Source organism: Cupressus sempervirens, chromosome 1 (genome assembly GCF_028749045.1).
Source record: "Cupressus sempervirens isolate cs-2001-9-10 chromosome 1, ASM2874904v1, whole genome shotgun sequence".
NCBI lineage: Eukaryota > Viridiplantae > Streptophyta > Pinopsida > Cupressales > Cupressaceae > Cupressus > Cupressus sempervirens.
The window spans coordinates 745,345,736-745,368,794 of NC_143118.1; the positions used below are offsets into that span (position 1 = coordinate 745,345,736).

General features: G+C 37.5%; 1 protein-coding gene across 1 annotated transcript in view; it reads left to right on the top strand.

Annotated features, from left to right (window-relative positions):
• MAP1C (methionine aminopeptidase 1B) overlaps positions 1-23,059 on the top strand; it is a 266,196-nt gene that overhangs the window by 108,238 nt on the left and 134,899 nt on the right. The window contains exon 3 of the mRNA XM_089788662.1: positions 6,971-7,217. Coding sequence (XP_089644788.1) covers positions 6,971-7,217 — 247 coding nt within the window. The remainder of the gene's footprint in view (positions 1-6,970; positions 7,218-23,059) is intronic.

A 23,059-nucleotide genomic window follows, 5' to 3' on the forward strand; every position in this document is an offset into this window, starting at 1 on the left:
AGGTTGCCCCCTCGAAGTGGCCTATTACTCTCAGCTATTATCAAGCATTTGTATAATATTTCATATTATTTCTTCTATTGTACAAGTTATTTCATTACAAAAAATCCTCTATAGTAGGAATATGTTTGAATGCATTTTCGCGAGATGCCTTGATAAAACCATTAGGATCAAATCCTTGTTTTTCTCTATACCATCCTAGATGATATCTCTCTAACTCTTTCTCCGCAGCTGCAATGGCGACAGGATTGGGGCAAGTATCATTGCCTATTCCAAATGAGAAGGTAATCCCTATCTCACCTTTAAGTTTCATCATGTTTTCATAATGCTCAAGTTGCCTAGCCAGCTCCATCAAAATTACCTTGTTGGGTGGGTACCTTGGAAGTCTCTTGGGACAAACTGTACTTCCTGCTACTCTGATATATGTGAATTGCGGAAATTGGATGAACCAACTTTAATACTTGTTAACTTTTTCTCTTCCACTTCTATTGAGAACCTCCTAGCAAGTGTCCCTTGTAGTATTCTTACCGTCTTTATGGCAAAGGGCGTCATAAAACATCTTATAATCTTATAATCTTTGGTGTTATGCAAATGAAGCTGTGGATAGCACTCATGCACCAAACTTGCCCCGACCCATTGCCAATCACTCCTAAGGCCTTAAGTCTAGGATTTTCGTATAGTCTTGCAATTAGATAGAAAAGATAGGATCTCAGATAGAATTGCTTTTGATTTTGCACTATCCTAAGTTGTAAATCTAGATTTTCGCTTATGATTCTAGCCCAATCAAATCTTCACTTTCCATTTTCAATTTCATCAATAAAGTAATACATTCAGTTCTCGAATTGCATACTTCGAGCCACGCCCATGATCTGGCTGAGAAGTACAATAAGGTCACCATATTCTGACTTGAAATCTGACCAGGTGAGCTTTGATGACTTGGTAACTCCCTTCTTGACCTCGTGTAACCAATTCTGCTTTTGATGAATGAAGTAGGCCTCCTGATTATCCTGAAAGAACTTGGCTACCTGATCCATCATTACCACTGTCATGCTTCTATGCTGGGGAATATTGAATACTTCTTCGACCACTTGTGTAATGACCCAGCTCAAAACTGATCACAAACTGCCCATATTTGCTACTTGTTATTTTGTCAAACAGTTCATGTGCAACCCTGTGACTTGCTGATATAGTGTTTCCGTTTGAAGTTGCTTGATAGAAATGGTTGCTAAGATTTAAAAAAAAAAAAAGAATTCTGCAATTACTATGCAAGCTCCTCAATATGATGCTACCTTTTAATGCATAAAATACTAAGGAAATATGATGCATCTACAGCCAAGACATTTTTACAAACACTTGGCATGCAATCTGAACTATGCTGCTGAAGATTAAGACTGGATATATACTATGAAATTTCATCAAACATTTGGCAACTATACTGCTGGAAGTAAATAACTGATTTTAGGAATTGTTGAGCAATAAATTAACTCGATGAAGCAAAAACAGTGCCAATATGTAGCCCTTCTTAGAACAATTGCATCTTCAGATTTGACAAACTATTTGGTACCAAGAAACTACTTACAAAATTATGCAATGCTGGGACTGATTACAAAGATCTATCAAGCTCATTGAACAAGGTGTACAGTGATTATATAGCTCGGTACAAAACTGAGACTGAATTTAACAAACAATGCAAACCCTCATTACTTCTATTGCCTACTGATATTTAGCTATTGCAATGATAATAGAAGAACCTGGTACTGATGTAACTGCAGATGGTCATATGTTGATGAAGAACAACAAATTTGCACTTCCCCAAACTGTCCTTTGCTGCAGGTCGTACACTGTTCTAAAGCAGGCCATACAGTACGGCACTGTACTGAAAATGTATTAATTTTTGCCTTCAACACTGGCAGCCGAAAATGGTACAAACTGAAACACCCAAGCTATTGGAATGCTTTAAAAATGATTGCATGAGATTTGGACCAATATTGATGACCCAATGATGATAAAATGTAATCCCAGCCAGACTTCCGAAAATCACCAGTTGATATCAGATTTGCAATGAATCTTCTTGTGAAGCCCTCAAATTGAACAATGATGCAATCCCTCACCAAAATGAACTCCAAAAATATCAAACCTCAGTCCAAGTCTGAAACTCAATGAAGCTCAACATGAAATGGCCGAATACCACTTCCAATGTGCAACCCTTCAGAAGGTCTTTCACTTCCTTAGTTATGCAATCTCTTAAGAGGTATCGTTCTCAAGGATTATGTTGAATATTTGCAGACCTAGATGGTGCCACAAATGCTCATAGAGAGAGGTAGTAGAATCATCAAATCAAGTGTGTGCAAATGAGAGGCCAAGCCCTCTATTTATTCACTTTTTCTAAGAAGTTACTAAGAACTTCTAGAAGCATCCATTATAAAATCTCATTATAATGCACTTTTATAATTAAATAACTTTATAAAATAAAAAGTGCAATTCAACTTAGAATTATAACATGTAGGCCCCATATAAGAAGTAATGATAAAATATAAATAAAATAATATCTTCAAGAGCATAATAAGCCATCCAATCCCCAAATAAACACCAGAGTGACTCTCTCCTCACAACCACCAGTCTACGAGAGCCCGTGATAGACTGATCCGGCACGCAAAACGATGTCAGTCAAAATGGGAACATTACAACTTGTCCGCTGATGTTAGCCAACACTCTCTTCCCTTCATAAAAAATGGACTTGGTAACAATATCAAATTGGGATGCACATTCCATTACCAATTTCGGACAAGGCAAGGTAGGAGGGAAAGCTGCTGTGTGTACAATTCTGCTCTTGTAGATCTTCTTTGCCATCACGGATTGTCCTTCCTTCAATCTATCGTTCAACTATACCATATTCATCGTGCCGATATTGGTGTCACATATTCGCCTCACTTTTGAGAAGGTGGTCTTAGGCATCATGTCTTCCTTGTCTTTTTTGGTATTCATTCCCTTTGGGTTCTTGCTTGCACTAACATCTACCATCTTAAGCACTTATTTTTGCCTCTTCGTTCTAAATGATATGGACTACATTTATCCATCTCCAACCTTCTTTTTATCGATGAAATCTAGCTTATTTCTGCCTCTCCAAGTCTTTTCTACACTTGTCAATTTCCAAACTTCAATCTTAGGTGTGGGACTACCACTTATTTCTACCTCTTCCTTACATTAGGATGGACTACACTTATATCTCCCAACTTCAATCTTAGGGTGGTCTAGTTTATTTCTACCTCTCTAAGTGTCCTATCATGAAATCTACAGTTATATTTCCCAACTTTAGCCTATCAATGGAAATGATGAAGTGGTGGATGAAAAGTTCAAGAAGAAGATAAGGGAAATGAACCAAGCAAGAACAAGAATAAAATTTGCCTTTAAAACCAATCTTCACCTCTAAAAATGAATAGAATCTTACCTTAAATCTACCTTCTACGAACAACCGAGCCTCTTCAAATTCGGATCTGACCTCAGAAAATTCAGTTCCTCTCCAAAATGTGATGATGCCCTAGCAAATAAATTGTTGGCAAAATTTTCTCATGCCATTGAATTTTGATCTTAAATTGCCTTGCCAATTTACCAAATAAAATTGCCAAGCTGAAGAAGAAAATCGCAGCCCTTGGAGGAAAAAATCACTCTCACAAATTTGACCTAGGGTAGAAATCGCCCAACTTGCCAAAATTCGGATCTGCTCCTCCAAATCACCCTAGGGCAGAAATCGCCCAACCAAGGAGGAAAAATCACTACCAAGCAAAGGAAAATCAGACCCCAAAAATCACCTTAGGGCAGAAATTCGCTCCCTTAGAAGAAAATCGCTCCAACTTGCAAGAGGAGGTGGAAAGAATGAATGAGGAAATAAGAGGGGGGAAGCCCCTTCTTATACCAAACTTTTGCCTCCTTGAATAGGGCCGACCTGCATGGAGGGAAACAAAATTTAAGTTAGTCCCCCAATTAATGGCCCAGATTTAAAGGAAACATTAAATTGACTTAACCCTATAGTGAAATTGGTCCTTTTAATTGCCAATTTGATCCGAATTTGCAATATAGAAACAAGGTAAGCCTATGAGATGTCAAAATTTTCATTTAACAATGCTTTGGTAATTAAATTATCATTAAAATCAAATCTAGCAAGCCAAAATCGATTTTCAATTTCAAATTATCAATTTCCTTTAACATTTCTAAAATCCTTTCAGCAAAATTTCAACCAAATTAATGCGATTTTGCAATCTAGTCCACTTTCAATTTTGCAATACAATTTCAATTTTTTAACACAATAAATCCTTTTCCTGGCAGTCAAAATTCAAACTCCAATTTCAATTTCACTATCAAAAAATTTCCTTTTCACCGAAAAAATTCAAGGTTTTCCAAAACGACTATATATAACAAATTCATTTTGAAAATGCTCAAGCTTATACAATTATTTCAAATTTAAAAAAAAAAATCCGTCTAAGTCCAAAATTTGCAAATTAATCTTGCCAGATATCGTATAAGCCATCGAAAAAATGTTGCTGAATCCTGCTTGGCCTAAGGACAAAATTACATGTTTCAAAAAATCAAGTTTAGCACCGGATGAAAGAAAACCAAATCCCTTGCAGGCTCGAAGGCATCCAAGGTGTAAAAATTGTCAATTTGAAAACCTCTGGACAACTCCAAATCTTGCTAAGGCAGCGGAAAAATTTCCAACACCGTGAAAATTGCAAAGGCCTGCCCGAAAAAAAAGTCTTCAATTTTTTTGGGACGATGGTGTGAAAACCTCACAACAATGTGCAGATCAGATATATGGATCAGAGATCCTTCTTGCGTAAGTGAAATTAATATATCAGATATAGCAGTTACCTCTATCTATTGGTAATAACAATACTAATTCCGTATTAGCTATTGCACCATTTCTACATTCGTAAGTCATAATCTATAACAGTAAATAAGGATTTGTTTTTTGTGGTTACCAAACAATTGTCCCTGTTTCCTAACATAGCCAACAAGGCAACATTATATCAAGGCTTTTGTTGGTTGACTGCTATCAACACCACCGTCTCAATCACAACTTATGGAACTAAATGGTTGCCACATAAATTTGGAATGTTATTTTGGTTTTGATTACATATCCACATGGTGGTTGAGTTGGACTAAATGCAAACAATGGCTGAGACTATTGGGATCCAAATATTGGTTGAATCTGAATAACAGTGGAGGCCAGTCCAATTTGAATGATGGTTGATGTCTACTCCTATTTTTCTGTTTTTCCAGTCCAAGATATGAAATGAATCTGAATAGAGACTATGATGTCCAATTTCTTTGTTTGTTCTGACATAAGCTCCAAGACACGGTTTGAATCAGAATAGAATATATGATGATTGATCCTCCAATCTTGCCAAGCTTGTCCACTCCACTCCCACCATTTCTACTACAATCATCTGTTCTCATTTTTGCTGCTGAGCTTGCCCTCGCACTCTTAGTACTTCCATTTGTAGTTTTATTTCCTTTCAATTCATTTGGTCAGTTTTACATATGATCAACATTTTACTTTCATTGAAAAAAATCCAACTGCATCCAATGAATAATTTGAAAACTTTTCAAGAACATAGTAGGAATCTAAAGAAACATAGTTGTTACTGTGATTTGCAATTCTATCGAAGATGAGGCAATCATCATGCCAATGAGGGATTCATAAGTCTATCAAACATAAGGCAATCATCATTTTAAATGAGGGATTTTCAAGAAGTCAAATTGAGACCCAAATGTCAAAGCTCAATGTTCTAAGCTTAAACTAATTGTTGTCATGTCAAACTATGCATGCACTAAGGACAAGAAATGTGCATTTAACCTAAAATCAGAATCCCCAAATTCCTAAAATACTAGTATTTGCAATTGGAGTTATGAGAACACATTCTCCATGAGGATTTGTTGCCTACTCTCACTCTTGTCACCATCCCTCTGTCTCCATTTTCATTGTAATTTCCTATTCAAATATCATTCCTATTATTCTACAAGTACTTATAGGAGTCCCCTTTTGTATTGTTACATTCCTCATTTCCTCTGGTATGGACTCTGTGGAAGATGAATAAACCAGCCACATCTTTGTTAAAGATTCTCTACCATACTGCTTGGTTCTATAGGGCATGGAGTTGGATGGTAATTGGTTTATGTGTTCATTTGTATAAGTGAGACCCTAGTTTGGTCCCCAAGTGGGAGTGTGAAATGTGCCCATTCAAAAAGTTTTACATATCAATACAGCACTGATATCTTCCACCATAAGAAATTATATTGGATCCCGTTGATTCCTACAGTGAGCCTCAATTATACTTCATCTATTCTATGGTAAATTTCAAGTCTAGTGTTACCTTTAGCTTGTGTGCAAAATCAAATGCAGACATAAAAGCCTATGATTTGGCCTTTTACCACCCTGTAACTAGTGTTGCTATCTTTGGTGGTACCTTCCACCAAAGATATCTTCCACCATAAGAAATTATATTGGATCCCGTTGATTCCTACAGTGAGCCTCAATTATACTTCATCTATTCTATGGTAAATTTCAAGTCTAGTGTTACCTTTAGCTTGTGTGCAAAATCAAATGCAGACATAAAAGCCTATGATTTGGCCTTTTACCACCCTGTAACTAGTGTTGCTATCTTTGGTGGTACATGGTGTTGAAAATGGTGGCGGGGCACTGCCTTCAATAAAGAACAACATCATGTATTAAAATCGAGACAATACATGAGAGATTAATGGAGAAGGAAAACATGTACACAAGGGGGCAATGATAATTAGCTCTTTGTGTTGGTTATCATTACAGCACAGGGTCATTTTAATATTGCCTGTGAAGTTTATTAATCTTTTTGAACACAATACATACATTTTATTATCCCCAATAAGTGGCCAAAGGTGGAAAGAAATTTAGTAGCATGGAAAACTGAGCATATTTAATATATTGATTTCTTTGCAGAGCTAGAGTGAAGAGGAAAGCAGATACTCAAGGCCAGACACAGAAACGTCTCCCTTTAGAGCCTGGAATAGTGCAACCCCGCTTACCTGTACCTGATCATATTTTAAAACCACCATATGTATACTCTAAATCTCTACCTGCACTTGGAAATGAGCCTCAAATACATGATGCTAAAGGAATAGAATGCATGAGAGCATCATGCCGCCTTGCAGCACAGGTTCTAGAATATGCTGGGACTCTAGTCAAGGTAAGCAATCATAATTGCATTGTTGCAGTACTTTTCTGTAGTTTATCAATGTTTCTATGTTGTAGATTCAAAAAGATTATGTAGTTCCTTACAATTATTCTCTCAAATATCAAACCATGCACAAATGACCTTTTAATGATTGTGGTCTCATTTACTGGTCTGAAGTTACCTTTTTAGATGCAGATAAGGTTCAGGGTTTGAATGCTACCTAATGGATTGTTTTGAACAACAAAAAAATGTATACGAGTTTAAAATTCAATATATACATTATTCACAAAATGCAAACTATAGTTTTATTTGAGTTACTTAGTTCTTTGCCACACAAAATGAATATCAAAATATACATTCCTAAGTACATCACGGATTATAAAAACAATGCTTATATGTTTACATGAGAAAATGAAACCTATATAATCTTTCCTAGCTGTGCTTCGAGAAATTACTTTTTCAAGTTATGGAAACTTCTTCTGAACTTAATTATATTATTGATTAGCTTTAGCCATGGTTGTACCCGTTGATGCTTTCTTCCTCAACATAATGCATTTATGGTTTTATCTTTACCATTTCATATATATAAAGGCTAAGCTTTCTATATCAGAGTTCTTCAGTTATATTGATCAGCGGTGTTTTGCACTTTATCTTCAGGAGGCTACCCAACTTTGTGAGCATACTCTTCAATAAGCTACATCTCAGATCCATACCTCCAACAAGCTCATAACCGCCTTTTACTCCCCCCTTATCTCCGTCATGGGGTATTAAAATGCCTTCCAGCACTACTCCTAGATCTGTCAGGCACTGTACCAGTCTTTTCAGGCAGCGACATCCCTCCAGTAGATCTCAGCGTAGTTTTAAGACTTTGATTCGTCCACAGTTATATCCTTCTGTCTCTGATTACTTTGTACCAAGGAAGAACTCATAGTTCTTACCTTGTGTTTCTTGGTCTTCTGTCTTGTTTTGTTTCTTTCTAACACCGTTTTGGTGTTTCTGGTTTATCTGGCTCTCTTGTTGTATGCTCAGTCCCATAAACCTTACTGGTTTTTTTGTTGGACATTAATATTATTATCTTATCTTATCTTATCTATAATATCAATCCTTGCCAATCCATCTAAATCTATGGTGCTTTTATTGTATATATTAAATTTACTTCCCAGGATCTCTACTTGTCATGTTATCAGAAAATTAAAAAAACAACAAATTGTGTCAAATGATAGGCAATGCACGTTTTATAAGTTCACGCAAACAATTTTCTGAATAGCTGACTGACTGAAATGTCAATGCCTGTTTATCCCTGATTGGTATGTATGGTCTTTGGCAGTTAGTTTTAATTTTTTTGGGGATATATGCAGGCCTAAAATGCAATGAAAGAAGCAGAATATGCCCTACATGAAACCAGAGTAATAGGGGGAACAATTCCCTGCATTGAAAGTATCTAAAATCCATTTCTGCTGTGAAGTTTATAATGTGATTTGAAAATTGAGCAAAGTTTCATCTTTAATGCTTCCCTTATTTCTGAAATACTTTCTTCTTCCTCTAATAGTAAAAATTCCATCACCAGTCTCCATGGTATAGATTTAGCTCCAAAACAATCCTGTTCTTCTCTTTTAAGTGACTTTGATATCTCCCATATATATATATATTTTTTGTTTCTAGAAGATGCCTATAGATGTTTTCTGTAGCTTTAGTCAATCTGTTTGCATATTTTTAAGATATTTTTCTAGCTAGAGCTTTAACCTTTCCTTGACTAGTGAAACCAATACCCCTGAAATTAAGCAATGTTACTTAGTCTGCTTAAACTGTTGTGCCATTTTAAAGTTATGGTGTTGATAAAATGCAATTATTACATAGTTATAGGACTCTGTGAGTCTATAAGCGGATCCACCCAAATGGGCCAAATTGACTCTAGCCTCGGACTTGGCTGAGTTAGACAGAGTCTAGGCTGACTCGCTGAGTCCCAAGCTCCTGACTCGGTTGTGGCAGACAGGTTTATAAATTGGAAAAAAACATTTTTTTAAATAGTTTGTCTTTTTATGTTTATACTTTTGCAGTCCCTTAGACCCTCTTTGTGGTCTCTCGTTGGACATTAATAAATTTATCTTATCTTATAGCTTTCTCTCAAACAGGAAAGGAGCATTCTGTCATTTGCAAACACAAGGAAGAGAAAAAAAAAGAGATTAGAGAAAAATATTGGGGTTTTAGAGAATAGACCAATAGATCAATGGACTCTTAGATATTGATTGTTGATTGTTTGTGCAAGTTAGTAGCTTGTAATTATGCATGGAGAGGAGTCCAAAGAAGCAATTGGAGTAGACCTGTAAAAATTTGAAGTACATTTCTTCATTTTTAGAACAAATTTAAAGAGGCTAGTTACATATTTTGTGTTGTTTTCTAAATTTTTTACATCCATATTTCCATTTTGTTTAGATTTCTTTTAGTTTTTGTTTCATTTAATGCTGATGGAAAAGTAAGAAATCCTAGTTTTGTTTTTTCTTTATTTTTTTAATTTCAATTTAATTAGAATTTGTAGATTCTTAATATATATTGCAGCAGCATAATGTTTGAGCCTAGGAGTAGTGGACCTATGGTAACCCAAATGCAAACCTTGTTAGATGTGAAAGGGATAAGGCTTGGAAACATGCCATCCGCAGATCAAAAAAAGGAGAAGTTATATATTGGCTTTGCAAAGATAAATATTGTGTGTGTGTGTGTGTGGGGGGGGGGGGGGCGGGGGCGGAGTATTAGCTAATTGAAATATCACCTTGCACATATACCAAAGCATGATGCCAAAGCATGGAAAGAAGCACCCAAGGATGTTTTACGTGAATGCAAGCTCATTTAGAGGAATTTGAAGAGAAAAAATCAATGAAAACAAAATCATATGGAAGAAATGGAAAACTTTGGTGGAGAGGCGTCTTCAAATATTTGTCCTCCATTACCTCCGCCTACAAGTAGTGGTACTATGAATGTGAGCATTGGGCCTAAGATTCATAAGAAGAAATCCACATTAGATTCCCTTTTTGTTTCATGCCCAAACATTTGTTGAGACTCTAGAGCATGGGTTGGAATAAGGATAAGCATGATGCCACGAAAATGGCAATTGGAGATATTTGGTTTTATAACCAGCTTCCATTTCATGCAGCATGATACTCATTATTTTAATTTTTGTCTTGATTTTCTCGCTTTCAAGAGTATGCCACCTTGATTATTCTAGTTTTTAAAGTGAATGTAAAACTTAATAGTATATTTATTGTCTATTTAATTTGTTTTAGTCTCCTTATTGGCAAATTGCGGTAGATGCTATTGCTGTTTGTGGTGCTGTAATGTCCCATTTTAGGGTCCATTATTATAGATGATTATTTAATCAATTGAAATGTTCAAATTAGTTATTTAGTTATCAAATGATAATATTATTTGGATTTACAATTGAAGCTTATAGATGTTATCCAAGTTACCTAGACACCATCTATGGACTCCCTCAAAGTTTACAGGTCCAAGCCCGTTTCACAAAGATTTACAGGACATTGAGCCCCCACCCTCTATTGCGATACATCTGTTGGTTGGAATTTACTCAAGCCTCTCCTACATTCTAGGCTCCTCTTGAAATACTCGATCATAACAATAATTTAAAAAATAATTGTTTATTCATAATGATGATAATGTTGTCTCCTTCCTCAGAATAATATAATTATTCTATTCTTAGTATTTAAAATGACGTCCTTATTTATTACAAATCATATCCTCAATATTTATCATTATATTTTAATTCTCATTCTATTTTATATTATAATAATGGAGATTCATCCCATTAATAATCATATGTATTTATATTAGTAAACAATTTAATATTATTCTTATTCAATAATGTCTAATCATAACAATATTAAAAAAACAAAATTATCGAAAAATAATGATTAGAAAAGTGATTCTATCCTTAATTTATAATTGCTAACTACATGCTATATAAATTCACGTGCATACCATGTATTAATAATGGCTTTGCCAAAAGTGTTGGATGTCCCAGATAATTATTTAGGTAACTATGCATTCACCCTTTCCCATGTATAATTTGCAGCAATGAAACAAACTTTTATAATTTCCTTCAATTCCTTCTTTTAATATTTCTATCTCCTCCTTATTTATTCTATACAGTATGCATTATATATCTCGTTCATACCCATCGAAAGGTTGTGGCTTTATGTGTTGTGTGTGCTTGCTTAGATAAAACAACTTAATTTGGTTATTTATATTTGTTTATTAATTTAGTTATTAATACATATCTTTTTATTAATTTATATTTGTTTATTAGTTTATATTGATTTTTAGTTAATATTCTTTATTTAATCATTTATACTAATATTAACTAATATATTTTAACTTTTCAATATTAATCAATATGGTTCATTTAATTATTCAATTAACATCTAATCACGTTATATTTCTTAATTGGTGATTATCTAACTAGTCATTCTTTAATTAATTTATTAAATGTTTATTACAAATAGTAGGGATATCAACTATTATGATCTAATATCGAATTTCATTATTAAAGGGGAATATTACAATCCTACCCTCTCAAAATTACACGTCTCCTCATTATTCGATAATGACAATTGGTAACTTCCAATTTTGCATATTTCTTAGATAGATAATTATTTGTGAGTCATTGTTTCATTTTCTTATTAGTACATTCATATCTTAAGTTTACTCTAGGTACCATAACTATTCTCAGTCAACTATTATAGAATGAAATATGTAGACACAAAGTATACATGAGGCATTCTAATGCACAAAAACATGAAGTATACATATTGATGCGGAAAGACACAGAGCATACATGTTGGAAGACACAAGGCATACACATTGATACACTCCTTATATTGTTTTGTTTACCCAAATCTTTTGAAAACATATTGCAATAGTTAATTCCATTGATTAGATATTTTGATCAATTCACCTTTTCCCTACAGGATGGTGCAATCATATTGATACCAATTGTAATGTCCTATTTTAGAGCCCATTATTATAGATTATTATTTAATCAATCAAAATATTCATATTAGTTATTTTAGAATTGATGGTTGTAGATGTTATTCAAATTGCCTACACTCCATCTATGGACTCCCTCAAAGTTTTCAAGTCCAAGCCCGTTTCACAAAGATTTACGGGACATTAACCCCCACCCTCTATTGGGATAAGACCCAAAGATTGGACTTATACAGGCCTCTCCTTGGTAATGCTATACTCTTTCTAATGATAACATTGGAGATTTATCTTTAGGTTTTAGATAAGATAAGATAAATTTATTAATGTCCAACAAAAAACCACCCAAGGGTCTGTGAGATTAAAAAGCATACAAGAAGATAGACATCCAGCTACAAGAGCACCAAACGGTGTCTAGAAAAGAGAAAACAGAAAATAAAAGAAGCAAGGAGAAAAAAATGAGGCAAGGACTAGGGGTCCTTCCTCGGCTGAAAGAAGTCAAGTAACGAAAGGTATGGACTAGGGCAATCAAGGGTCCCTAGTCGCCGAGAATTGTTGGGGGGTGTCACTGACGAATATAACCACTACAAGGCCTCACAGATTTGGAGTGACTGGTGGCGATGACACAATATGGCCGCTTCATCCCACGTGTCGGAGATGAGGGAGATTTTGATGTCAGTTTTGTACCACTACATAACATATAGCAATTGAACACTTGATATGGGATATTAAACACTCAATTCCTCTCTTGAAAAGTTAATACTCATGAAGACATGAGATAAACTCCAATGTTCCTTACACCTGTGGATACTAACTCAGTTATCAATGTGATTAGCTGGTAATCACATAGGTGGCCTTACGCTATTTGTTTGAGGACAACTTGGACTTTTGGTGGGATGGTGGTAGTGATGATGGTTTGGTATGAGTTCTAAACAATGTTGATGGTGGTGACGATGGAGGGGGTGTGCTCTGATACGTATACTTTCCTAACTTTCTTAGAATGAAATCTGACTAATCAACTACCTCCTACTCCTATGAATGTAAAGATTAGCAAATGGACAAGGATCGAATCTAATGAAAGCTAACCAGTGGCTCTACCTCCATAGATGCAACGATTCAAGGGAAAAGGATTAGTTTACCACACAAGGCTTCCTAACAAACCGCTAGGATGCTAGTGGCCTAGTTATAGATCCCTATCAAACATCCACTAATGCTACCATGTAACTATCCATGTACTCTTAAATTTACTTAGCAACTTCTTGAAATGAAATTTACTTTAACAACTTCAAAATGAAATCTAGTGCTAACTATTGGAAGTAGAAACCATGCAACAACACCAAAAGTTCTTAATCACCATGCAAGTCACAACAATGAGAAAGAAAAGCGATTTTTGGCATTATCTTAGCAACAATTTTCTCCAACCCTTTACAAATGAGAGCAAATGGCCTTATATAGAGGCCCAAAATTACAACCGATGGTAGAGATTAAGAGGCAAAACCAACGATCCAGATTGGATCCTAGAAACCCTAATTAGGGTTGCCACCTCCATTAGCCAATGAGAAGATGCCACCTCATCAATGGACCAATGAAAAAAAGGAAAAATGGCAACCAATAAGAAGGCACCAAAATGGTAGCCAATCAGAATTAGACACTTGTCCTATCCAAGAAGAAAGAGAAATTGCCACTTGGGCTTACATCAAATGATCTTCTAATATAGTTCTACTCTTTTCTTTCATCTTTTTAACCAAAGTAGTGAACTTGGCTAGCTTGTCGTTAACTTCCTTCATGGGAGAACAAGGTGTATGTTTCATCTTGAGCTCAGCTGAATTCATCATGCTGCTTGCTACTTGCAGTGTCTTCTCATAGTCCTCATACTCTTTTGCATATCCGATAGAGGCATTGAGGGAGGCAAGGGTGCCCAAGTGTTTCTTCTTGATGGCAACCTTCACCAACTCATCCAATTTCGATTTGAAATTTGTCTTATTGATATTCTCCTCTTTGATATCTTCAAAGTCAAGTGCAAACTCAACATCGCTCATCATGGTTGAAATGGAAGTGTCAATGCCTGGGTTATGCTGTGCAATCTTGCTCTATACCTCTTCAAGTATTCTCAATCTGATACTCAAGACAACAAACCAAGAATCCACCGTACTCAATCCTCCTTCATCTACCAACTTGGCTCTTTGCAAATATTTCTCCAGTAGCTCAATGAATGCCTGTAGTCTGGGAATAGCTAAATCCTTGACTGGAAGGAAATCCTTCCATTCACCTTCAAATGTTCTAAATTTATCTCTAATAGCCACTAATGACCTGAATGTCGAGACAAAGGAAGGCAAGAAGTTTCGCTTGTCTTGGATTGTATCATGGATCCAATCCTTGACTTCACGCAGCTGAGCCGATATCTCTTCTATGTTGCTCCCACTGTCTTGAGGAAGGGTTGTCTGGTGTAACTGTTGAATAGGCTAACAATCTCTCCAATATTTGCTCTCGGCCTCCAACTTTATGATCTTTTCATTTGCCTTCCTCAACCTTTCTCTAATTGACACTATGCCCTCTTGGATCTCCTCACATTCCATGTCATTCATGTTTCTTCCCAAGTTATGCTCTACTATCTCGTATTCCAGAGCTGCAATTTCATACAATGCCTTTTTAACCATTGGTATAGCAATCTGAACCTTTCAGTGACCATCATTGTCACTCCTAATCACCTTTGCTACTGTTTTTGCAATGTCTCTGGTTCTCGCTATCACCCTTTTCTACTAATCCTTGGATGTCTTCAACTTTGTGGACAGTCACTACCTCGCCTCTTGGCATAAGTATTTGCCTTGACCACAGTGGTGCGGTGCATCTCCCCAAATCTAGATTTAGTTTAATTAGCCAATCATCACCAATGGCCACAGGCGCCTAGCTTACTTAATATCAATTGGTCCATCTTCTTCTCCACCAGTAACTGCCATGTCGTCTCCATGCTGATTCTCTGAGAGAGGAGAGTACTCGGTGCTATCACTGTAACCACTTGATTCTGAATCAGAGCTCATTTCTACCACAATCCCTTGTTCACTTGTTTTATCTTGTTGACCTCTAGCCTCAATTATACTTTCCCTTGATGGCGTTGCATTCTGTCTCTTTGTTGGAGGTTTCTGATGTTCTTTACCCTTTTCACCCTCAAACCTCCCTTCTTGCTTCTAATTGTTCCTTGCTGCCGGCTACTTTCTTCACCCTTCTGTCCGACTGATTGTGCTGGACCTTCCTTTGGTTTCATTTTTTCATAAGTAAGGTGTACCCTTTGACTCTATAATTTCCTCAACTTCCCATTATACCACGACTCAGTGTGCAAATCAACTGCTCTTGTAATTGCCTCCAAGGAAGGATCCTGTTGATCATTCCAATCCACTGGATTCAACTTTGTTCCCTCCACTATATTATAATCTTCTCTCAACACATTTTCATCATTCTCTAGTTGATCAGGAATATCAAGGCTTCTCCATCTGATTGCTTTCATCATGTTCATTGACAATCTTGAGAAAGCTAGCTTTCTCACGTGAAAGTCATCCCGTGCATTGGCCCATAAATCTTCTATAGTAGGAACATGTTTGAATGTATTTCCATGAGATGCCTTGATAAGACCATTAGGATCAAATCCTTGTCTTGCTCTATACCATGCTAGCTGATACCATTCTAATTCTTTCTCCGCAGCTGCAAAGGCAACAGGATTAGGACAACTATCATTGCTAATTCCAAATGAGAAGGTAATGCCTGTCTCATCTTTGAGTTTCATCATTTTGTCATAATGCTCAAGTTGCCTAGCAATTCCATCAAAACTACCTTGTCGGGTGGGTACCTTTGAAGTCTCTTGGGACAAACTGTGCTTCCTGCTAATCGAATATAAGTGAATTGTGGAAATTGGATGAACGGACTCCCATACTTCTTGACTTTTGTTTCTGCTTCTGATGAGAGCCTTTTAGCAGGAGTCCCTTGTAATACCCTTACTGTCTTCATGGCAAAGGTGTCACAAAACATTTTATAGTCTTTGTTGTTGTGCAAATGAAGTTGTGGCTAGCATTCATGCACCAAACATTGCCCCAACCCATTACCAATTACTCCTAAGGCCTTAAGTCCAAGATTTTCATACAATCTATCAATCAGTTAGAATAGATAAGACACCATATAGAATTGCTTTTGATTTTCTATGGTCCTAAGTTGCAATTCTAGATTCTCGCTTATGATCCTAGCCCAATCAAGTCTTCTTTTTCCTTTTTCAATTTCATCAATAAAGAAGTACATTCAGTTTTCTAATTGCATACCTTGAGCTAGGCCCATGATCCTGTTGAGAAGCACAATGAGATCGCCATACTCTGATTTGAAATTTGATACGGTGAGCCTTGATGATTTGGTAACTCCCTTCTTGCCCTCATGTAGCCAATCCTACTTTAGATGAATGAAATAAGCCTCCTGGTTGTCCTGGAATAATTTAGCTGCCTGGTCCATCATTACCACTATTATGCTTTTGTACTAGGGGATATTGAATGCTTTTTCGATCACTTGTCTGCCAATGTTGGCTCACACTCTCTTCCCTTCATCAAAAATGATGGACTTACTAACTAAATCAAATCAGGATGTACATTCCATTACCAATTTTGGACAAGGCAAGGTAGGATGGAAGGTGGCCGCGTGTACAATTCCACTTTTGTAAATCTTCTTTGCCATGGGGGATTGTCCTTCCTTCAATCTGTCCTTTAGCTATATCATGTTTATTGTACCAATATTGGAATTGCTTATTTGCCTCGCTTTCGAGAAAAGGGTGGTCTTAGGCATCATGTCTTGTCTTTTTTGGTATTCGTTCCCTTAGGGTTCTTGCTTACGCTAACATCTACCATCCTAAACACTTATTTCTGTCCCTTTGTTCTACGTGATATGTGTTGTCGGTAAAGTTATAAAATAGCCAATGGGTAGATTAACATGTTGTCGGTAATTATTAAATAGCCGACGAATAGAATTAATTATTTCTGAATGGGCGCGACAGTTGAGTCACCCCTTCGGAATGGTATATGTACACCATCCGAAATGGACTTTGGATCATTGTTGGAATCATCATTGGAAGCACTATGTAATCTCTTCAGCATATACGCGAATAATAAAAGGAGTACTGCTGTGTTACATGTTCTTGTCTATTGTCTGTATGCATTACACTATTTACCCCATACGGTAAACATTTGGTGCCATTGCCCAATGGACTTGGAAAGAAGGCAGAGGATAAAGACTAATGTCGAATCAACTTAACAAGGATAGAAATAAAACAAAGGGAAAAGATGGAATACGCATCGCACAAGAAATTTTAATTTTGGCACAATAGGCTGAGCGCAAATGGAGGTTTCAGCAGATTGTCGATGGACATCGAAGCATCGAGGAATTGTTGGAAGAGACTCGACAGTAGTTGAATTTGGTGGAAGAAACAAGGGAGGAATTTCTGAACTTGTATACGCCGAGAGAAGAGAATCCAGATGGAAGGGAATTAATTCACACAGCTCAAAGTGCCGAGGGAGCACGAGCGTGGGGTGAACTCTTCGTCCGCGATTCACTTCCAAAAGGAACTTTGCTTGAGAAAAACCTTTTTTCACCAAGTAACGCGGCTGTTGGAAATAAGATGACTGTCCAAAACAACATGGGTGTGCAGAATAGCGCAAGTGTTCAGAACAGTGCGAGTGTGCTGCAGAACAACGCGGGTGTTCAGAACAGTGCGGGTGTGCAGAACAACACGGGTTTGCAGAACAATGCGGGTATGCAAAACAGTGCGGGTACACAACAAGTACCTCCAACTCGAATAGTAATGGCTAGACCAAAGGAAAAATTACTAAAGTTTGATGGTGATGGAACGGCCGGTCCAATTAGACACTGTAAGACATGCGAAACAATTTGGATGGAAAATGGCATAACCGACATAGATGAATAGGTCCGAAAATTTTCAACAACCCTAAGGGGTGTAGTAGTTGATTGATTTGTTGGCGCCGATCCCCAAAAATTAACTACATGGGCGGGAGTTAGAAAGGAGTTTATCATTGAGTTTCAATTGCTGCGAGATGACAATTGGATCATAGTAGAAATCTACACCACAAAGCAAGGGAAAAATGAAACATTCCGTATATATGCCAGAAAACTAAAATAATTAATAAATAAAATGGAAAGTAAGCCAACAAATGGGCTGAAAAAGCGATGGTTCATTGAAGGACTACGCCTGGAGTTAAGGAAGAAAATGAAGATTGTGCTGCCATTGTCATACATCAAAGCATACGATCGGGTGATGGACTTAGAGAGTGAACAAAAAACGAAAAAAAAGAAAAGTAGCTCGTCTGACTCAAATGATTTGTCTTCAGAAGAAGATAGCAGTGGTGACAAAAAGGACAATAAGGTGGTCCGCGCTCTCCAGAAAGATATGATCAGAATGATGAAGGAATTTAAGAATATGTAGAAAGAGACGAAGGGAAACGAGCTATGGTGCACAAAATGCAAGACAAAAGGTCACATGAAGGGATCCTGTCCGAAAAACCAATTCTGTGAGATCTGCCAAATTATGGGACATTTTACAAAAGCATGCCCCTTCAATATGAAAACAAGAGGACATCAACAAGTGCTCCTGACACATGAGGCTTCTGCATCAGGAGGGAGCGAAAACACTAGCAATGATGGTGCCACTTCGGGTGGGTACAGAAATAATAGAAGAGGACAAAACAACAATACCAACAATAATAATGGAGGCCACAGTCAAATTTAGTACAATGCAAATGGCTGCCCGATGGTTCAATGCCGAGCATGGAATTTGTCGGGCCACTTTACACGAAACTGTACTTTAGCAAATACACCAAAGTTATGTCGATGGTGCGATCCTGGAGATCATGAAGATTCTAGGTGCTCGAAATCAGGAGTGAATTTGATCAGCATTGGCGCAAATGAAGAAGTCTTAGCAATCACCCAGAAACAAGCAAAACTGTACCCGACCCAACGGGAGAAAAGAAGAGATTGGAAGAAGCGCAGGCAGAAATTGAGAAAGCAATGCAGGCAGAGAAATCACAATTGAAGGACATTATCGGTACCTCAACAAGGAACTGCGTAGAACAAAACATCATACGACAAATATTACAAACCAAAGTATGAGTCAAAATACATGATCTGCTGCTGACAATGCCTCAACTTCGATCGACACACAAACATCGCTCCAATTGCCAAACCACCGGGTGAACATAGAAGGGAAAAGGAAAGCAAAGCAAGTACAATGGACCCAATGCTAGTAGCCCTCACATCTGGACAACATCCGATAGTCGTAGAGATGGGCATATTAGGAATGGTCCTTTCAGACACAATTGTGGATAGAGGATCAGGGGTAAACGTCCTACCAAAAGATACCTGGAAGAAGTTGGGACAGCTGACATTGTGGCCACCTACATTCTAGTTGCTGACGACAGACTAGCACGGGATCAAACTGTTGTGAATCTTGATGGCACAACCAGTGACTATTGGAACACAACCGTTCCTACTTGATTTCGTTGTCATCCCGCTGAAGAGGAGAGGATATGATGCCATTCTGGGCTGAGGATGGCTCGTACAAGCAAAGGCTAAGCATGACTAGAAGAAGAATACACTATCAATGGAGAGCAAAGGACAAAAATTTATTATTGATTTACACACAAATGGTGGGCAAAGAAGCCGTATCATCTGATTCCAAAGAAGAGGATGAAAGAAAGCAACGATTGGAACCCAATGAGGAAGGAGTCCTACAGTTGGAAGGTGGATCGATGGACGATGATTTGGATTTGGTGAACGGCCTTTTCCACTGGCAGATGGAGGATTACGAACTCTTTTTGAGCTGTAATATGTTAAGGGTCGACAAAGGTGAGAAAGAAGAGAGAAAAGAATGTCCGAAGGAATAGAGAGAAGTAGAAGGAAAGGCGGTTACGAAAAAAGCTGAAGGGAAGAACATACAGTACGAACCCAGAAAAAGGAAAGATTCCACTGTACTGTACACAATAAACGGACCGCACAGAAAGAAAATGTTATGTCAAACCATGGATATAGTAGAAAGGTGTTGGCAACAAGGAAAACACATCATATGGTTTGCACAAGAAACAAAGAGGAAGAGTTTAATAAAAGCTTCAATAGTACGAAGTGAAAGTTCTAAAATCAAGAATACAGTTGTTGACGGGAAGGAGTGGCAGCCGATGGAATTCATGGTATCGAGTTTCAAGAACAAGCTGGGCGATATGGAAAACATGAGGGAGAGATTGTGTAACTTAAATAAACTTGATGAGCAACGATTGTAGGCACAATGGGCCACGGAGGTGACACAGAGTAGGCGCAAAGCGTGGCATGATAAACACCTAAAACTAAACAAGTTTCAATCGGGATAACTGGTGTCGAAGTATGGTGGACGAAACGAAATCAAATCGGGGAAGTTTAAAGTCAAATGGGTTGAGCCATACCAAATCTAGGAAGGAGGTGATAATGGAGCAATAAAGCTATGGACATTGGATGGGTAGGAAATTCCAGAAACGGTGAAAGGTTCCAAGTTAAAAATATATCATGCCAGAACTATTCCCCCGTCGACAGACAATGAGTAGTAGTTTCAAAAAAATAAATAAATAAAATAAGATAAATGAAGTTGTAATCACCATACGATCACTGTATGGTTTCCCCCAGAAAGCTGAAAGTCATCGTACGATATGGCAAAGCTGCTAGCACTGTACGACATCAGGCTCATGACTACCGTATAGTGGGGAGGAGAAAATGTGAAGATCGTACAGTGTACGGTGGCGACATATTTCGGCATCTTACGTAAGACCATATGAAAAAAGAAAATAAAGGTTGCTCGTGCAAGACAGACATCATAAGGTAACCATACGATGTATGGTAAAAAAGAAAGGATTGAGGAGTGACAACTGTATGACATACGGTGAAGGAGGCAAAATACAGATCGTACGATACAACAAAGGGCAATTGTAGCACAGTAAGGATCGTACGACAATTGCAGTAGAACTTAACCGTATGGAAACCAACTATGAAACGCAAAGGGAATTTAGACCATACAGCGTAGGACTTCATAAAGAAGAAACATTAAGCCCATGCGACCAGTCAGATAAATATGTTCGCATGCGACTAGTCCAGAAGAGAAAATAAGGTCGTATGTTTCACTACTGGACAATTACAAGAGGAATTGATAAGTACAATAGAAGCTAGAAGCCGTTCATAAAGTCTTGAAGGAGGGTCGTACGAATGCCAGGGAAAGAGAGAAATTTGTGGAAGAAGTTTGTATGGAGAGAGAACTGACCTAACCAAGCAAAAGAACAAATGGAGTTTGCAGGAAAGAGGTAGTCGAAAAAAAGAGGAAGGAGCAAAAAAGAAAAAAAAAAGACGACAAATAAAAAATGTTCAGAATGAATAACGCATGATGCCCAAGGGAAGGGAAAGACATAAACAGGTAGTAAAATATAAGCAATTGCCAGAAAGAGTATGGGATCGGAAGAAAATCACAAAAATGCTGTGTTCCATGGACTTTGGTGTGGGTTTGAGAGTGTTAATTTGCACTCTGCCCCAGGACCCCACGGGGGTGCTACCCCTCGACCTCGCTCCCCAGTCGGTGCAGTTATCAGTTGTGGAAAGTGTGACCAGTTGATGAGACTTGGAGCCGCTGCAGGCATGGAGTGTTTGTGTACCAGAGGTGGAGAGAATAACAGAGCAAGCCTTTGGAGAGGGTTGATATGCTTTGAGGCATTTGGAGTAGGTGTTGAACGTGAAGCTGTCTTGGTGGATGCATGGAGAGCTAAGGAGTAGTTGATCATCCAGTGAAGGCAGTACCGTGACACTTGGCTCACAGTACCCAAGAATTGGAAGCAGAGAAAGTGGCTTGGGTGGATATTTTATAATTATCATCCGGAGACGACTTTTCTTTTTGGGGGGATGATATTGTCGGTAAAGTTATAAAATAGTCAACGAGTAGATTAGCATGTTGTCGGTAATTATTATGTAGCCGACGAGTAGAATTAATTATTTCCGAATGGGCGCGACGATTGAGTCACCCCTTCGGAATGGTATATGTACATCGTCCAAAATGGACTTTGGATCATTGTTGGAATCATTATTGGAAGCACTATGTAATCTCTTCGGCATATATGGGAATAATAAAAGGAGTATTGTTGTGTTACATGTTTTTGTCTATTGTCTGTATGCATTAAACTATTTACCCCATACGGTAAACAATATGGACTACCCTTATCGATCTCCAACTTTCTTTCTATCAATGGATTCTAACTTATTTCTGCCTCGCCAAGTTCTATCACTACACTTATCAATCTCCAATCTTCAACCTAGGGGTGGGACTACCACTTATTTTTGCCTCTTCGTTACCTTAGGATGGACAACACTTATATCTTCCAACTTCATTCCTAGGGTGGTCTAGCTTATTTATGCTTCACCAAGTGTCCTATCATGAAATCTACACTTATCTCTCCAATCTTCAACCTAGCAATGAGATGATGAAGTGGTGGATGATGAATGCAAGAACATAAGGGAAACAAAACCGAGCAAGAACAAGGAGTGGAATCCACCTTTAAACCAACCTTCAGCTCTAAAATGAATTGAATTTCACCTTTACCAATAGTCGAGCTTTCTTTGAATTCGGATTAGACCTTAGGAAATCAAGCTTCTTGCAAAGTTCAAAATTTTAATCTCTTTGAAATTGCCCACACCTTGCCAAAAATTAGACTTTTGAACACATATCGTTCGCCAAATAAAATTACCCAGATCTGGTACAAAAATTCGCAGCTGTTCTAGAGAAAATCAGGCCTCCACAAAATTCGCCCAAGCAAGAAAAAATCTTT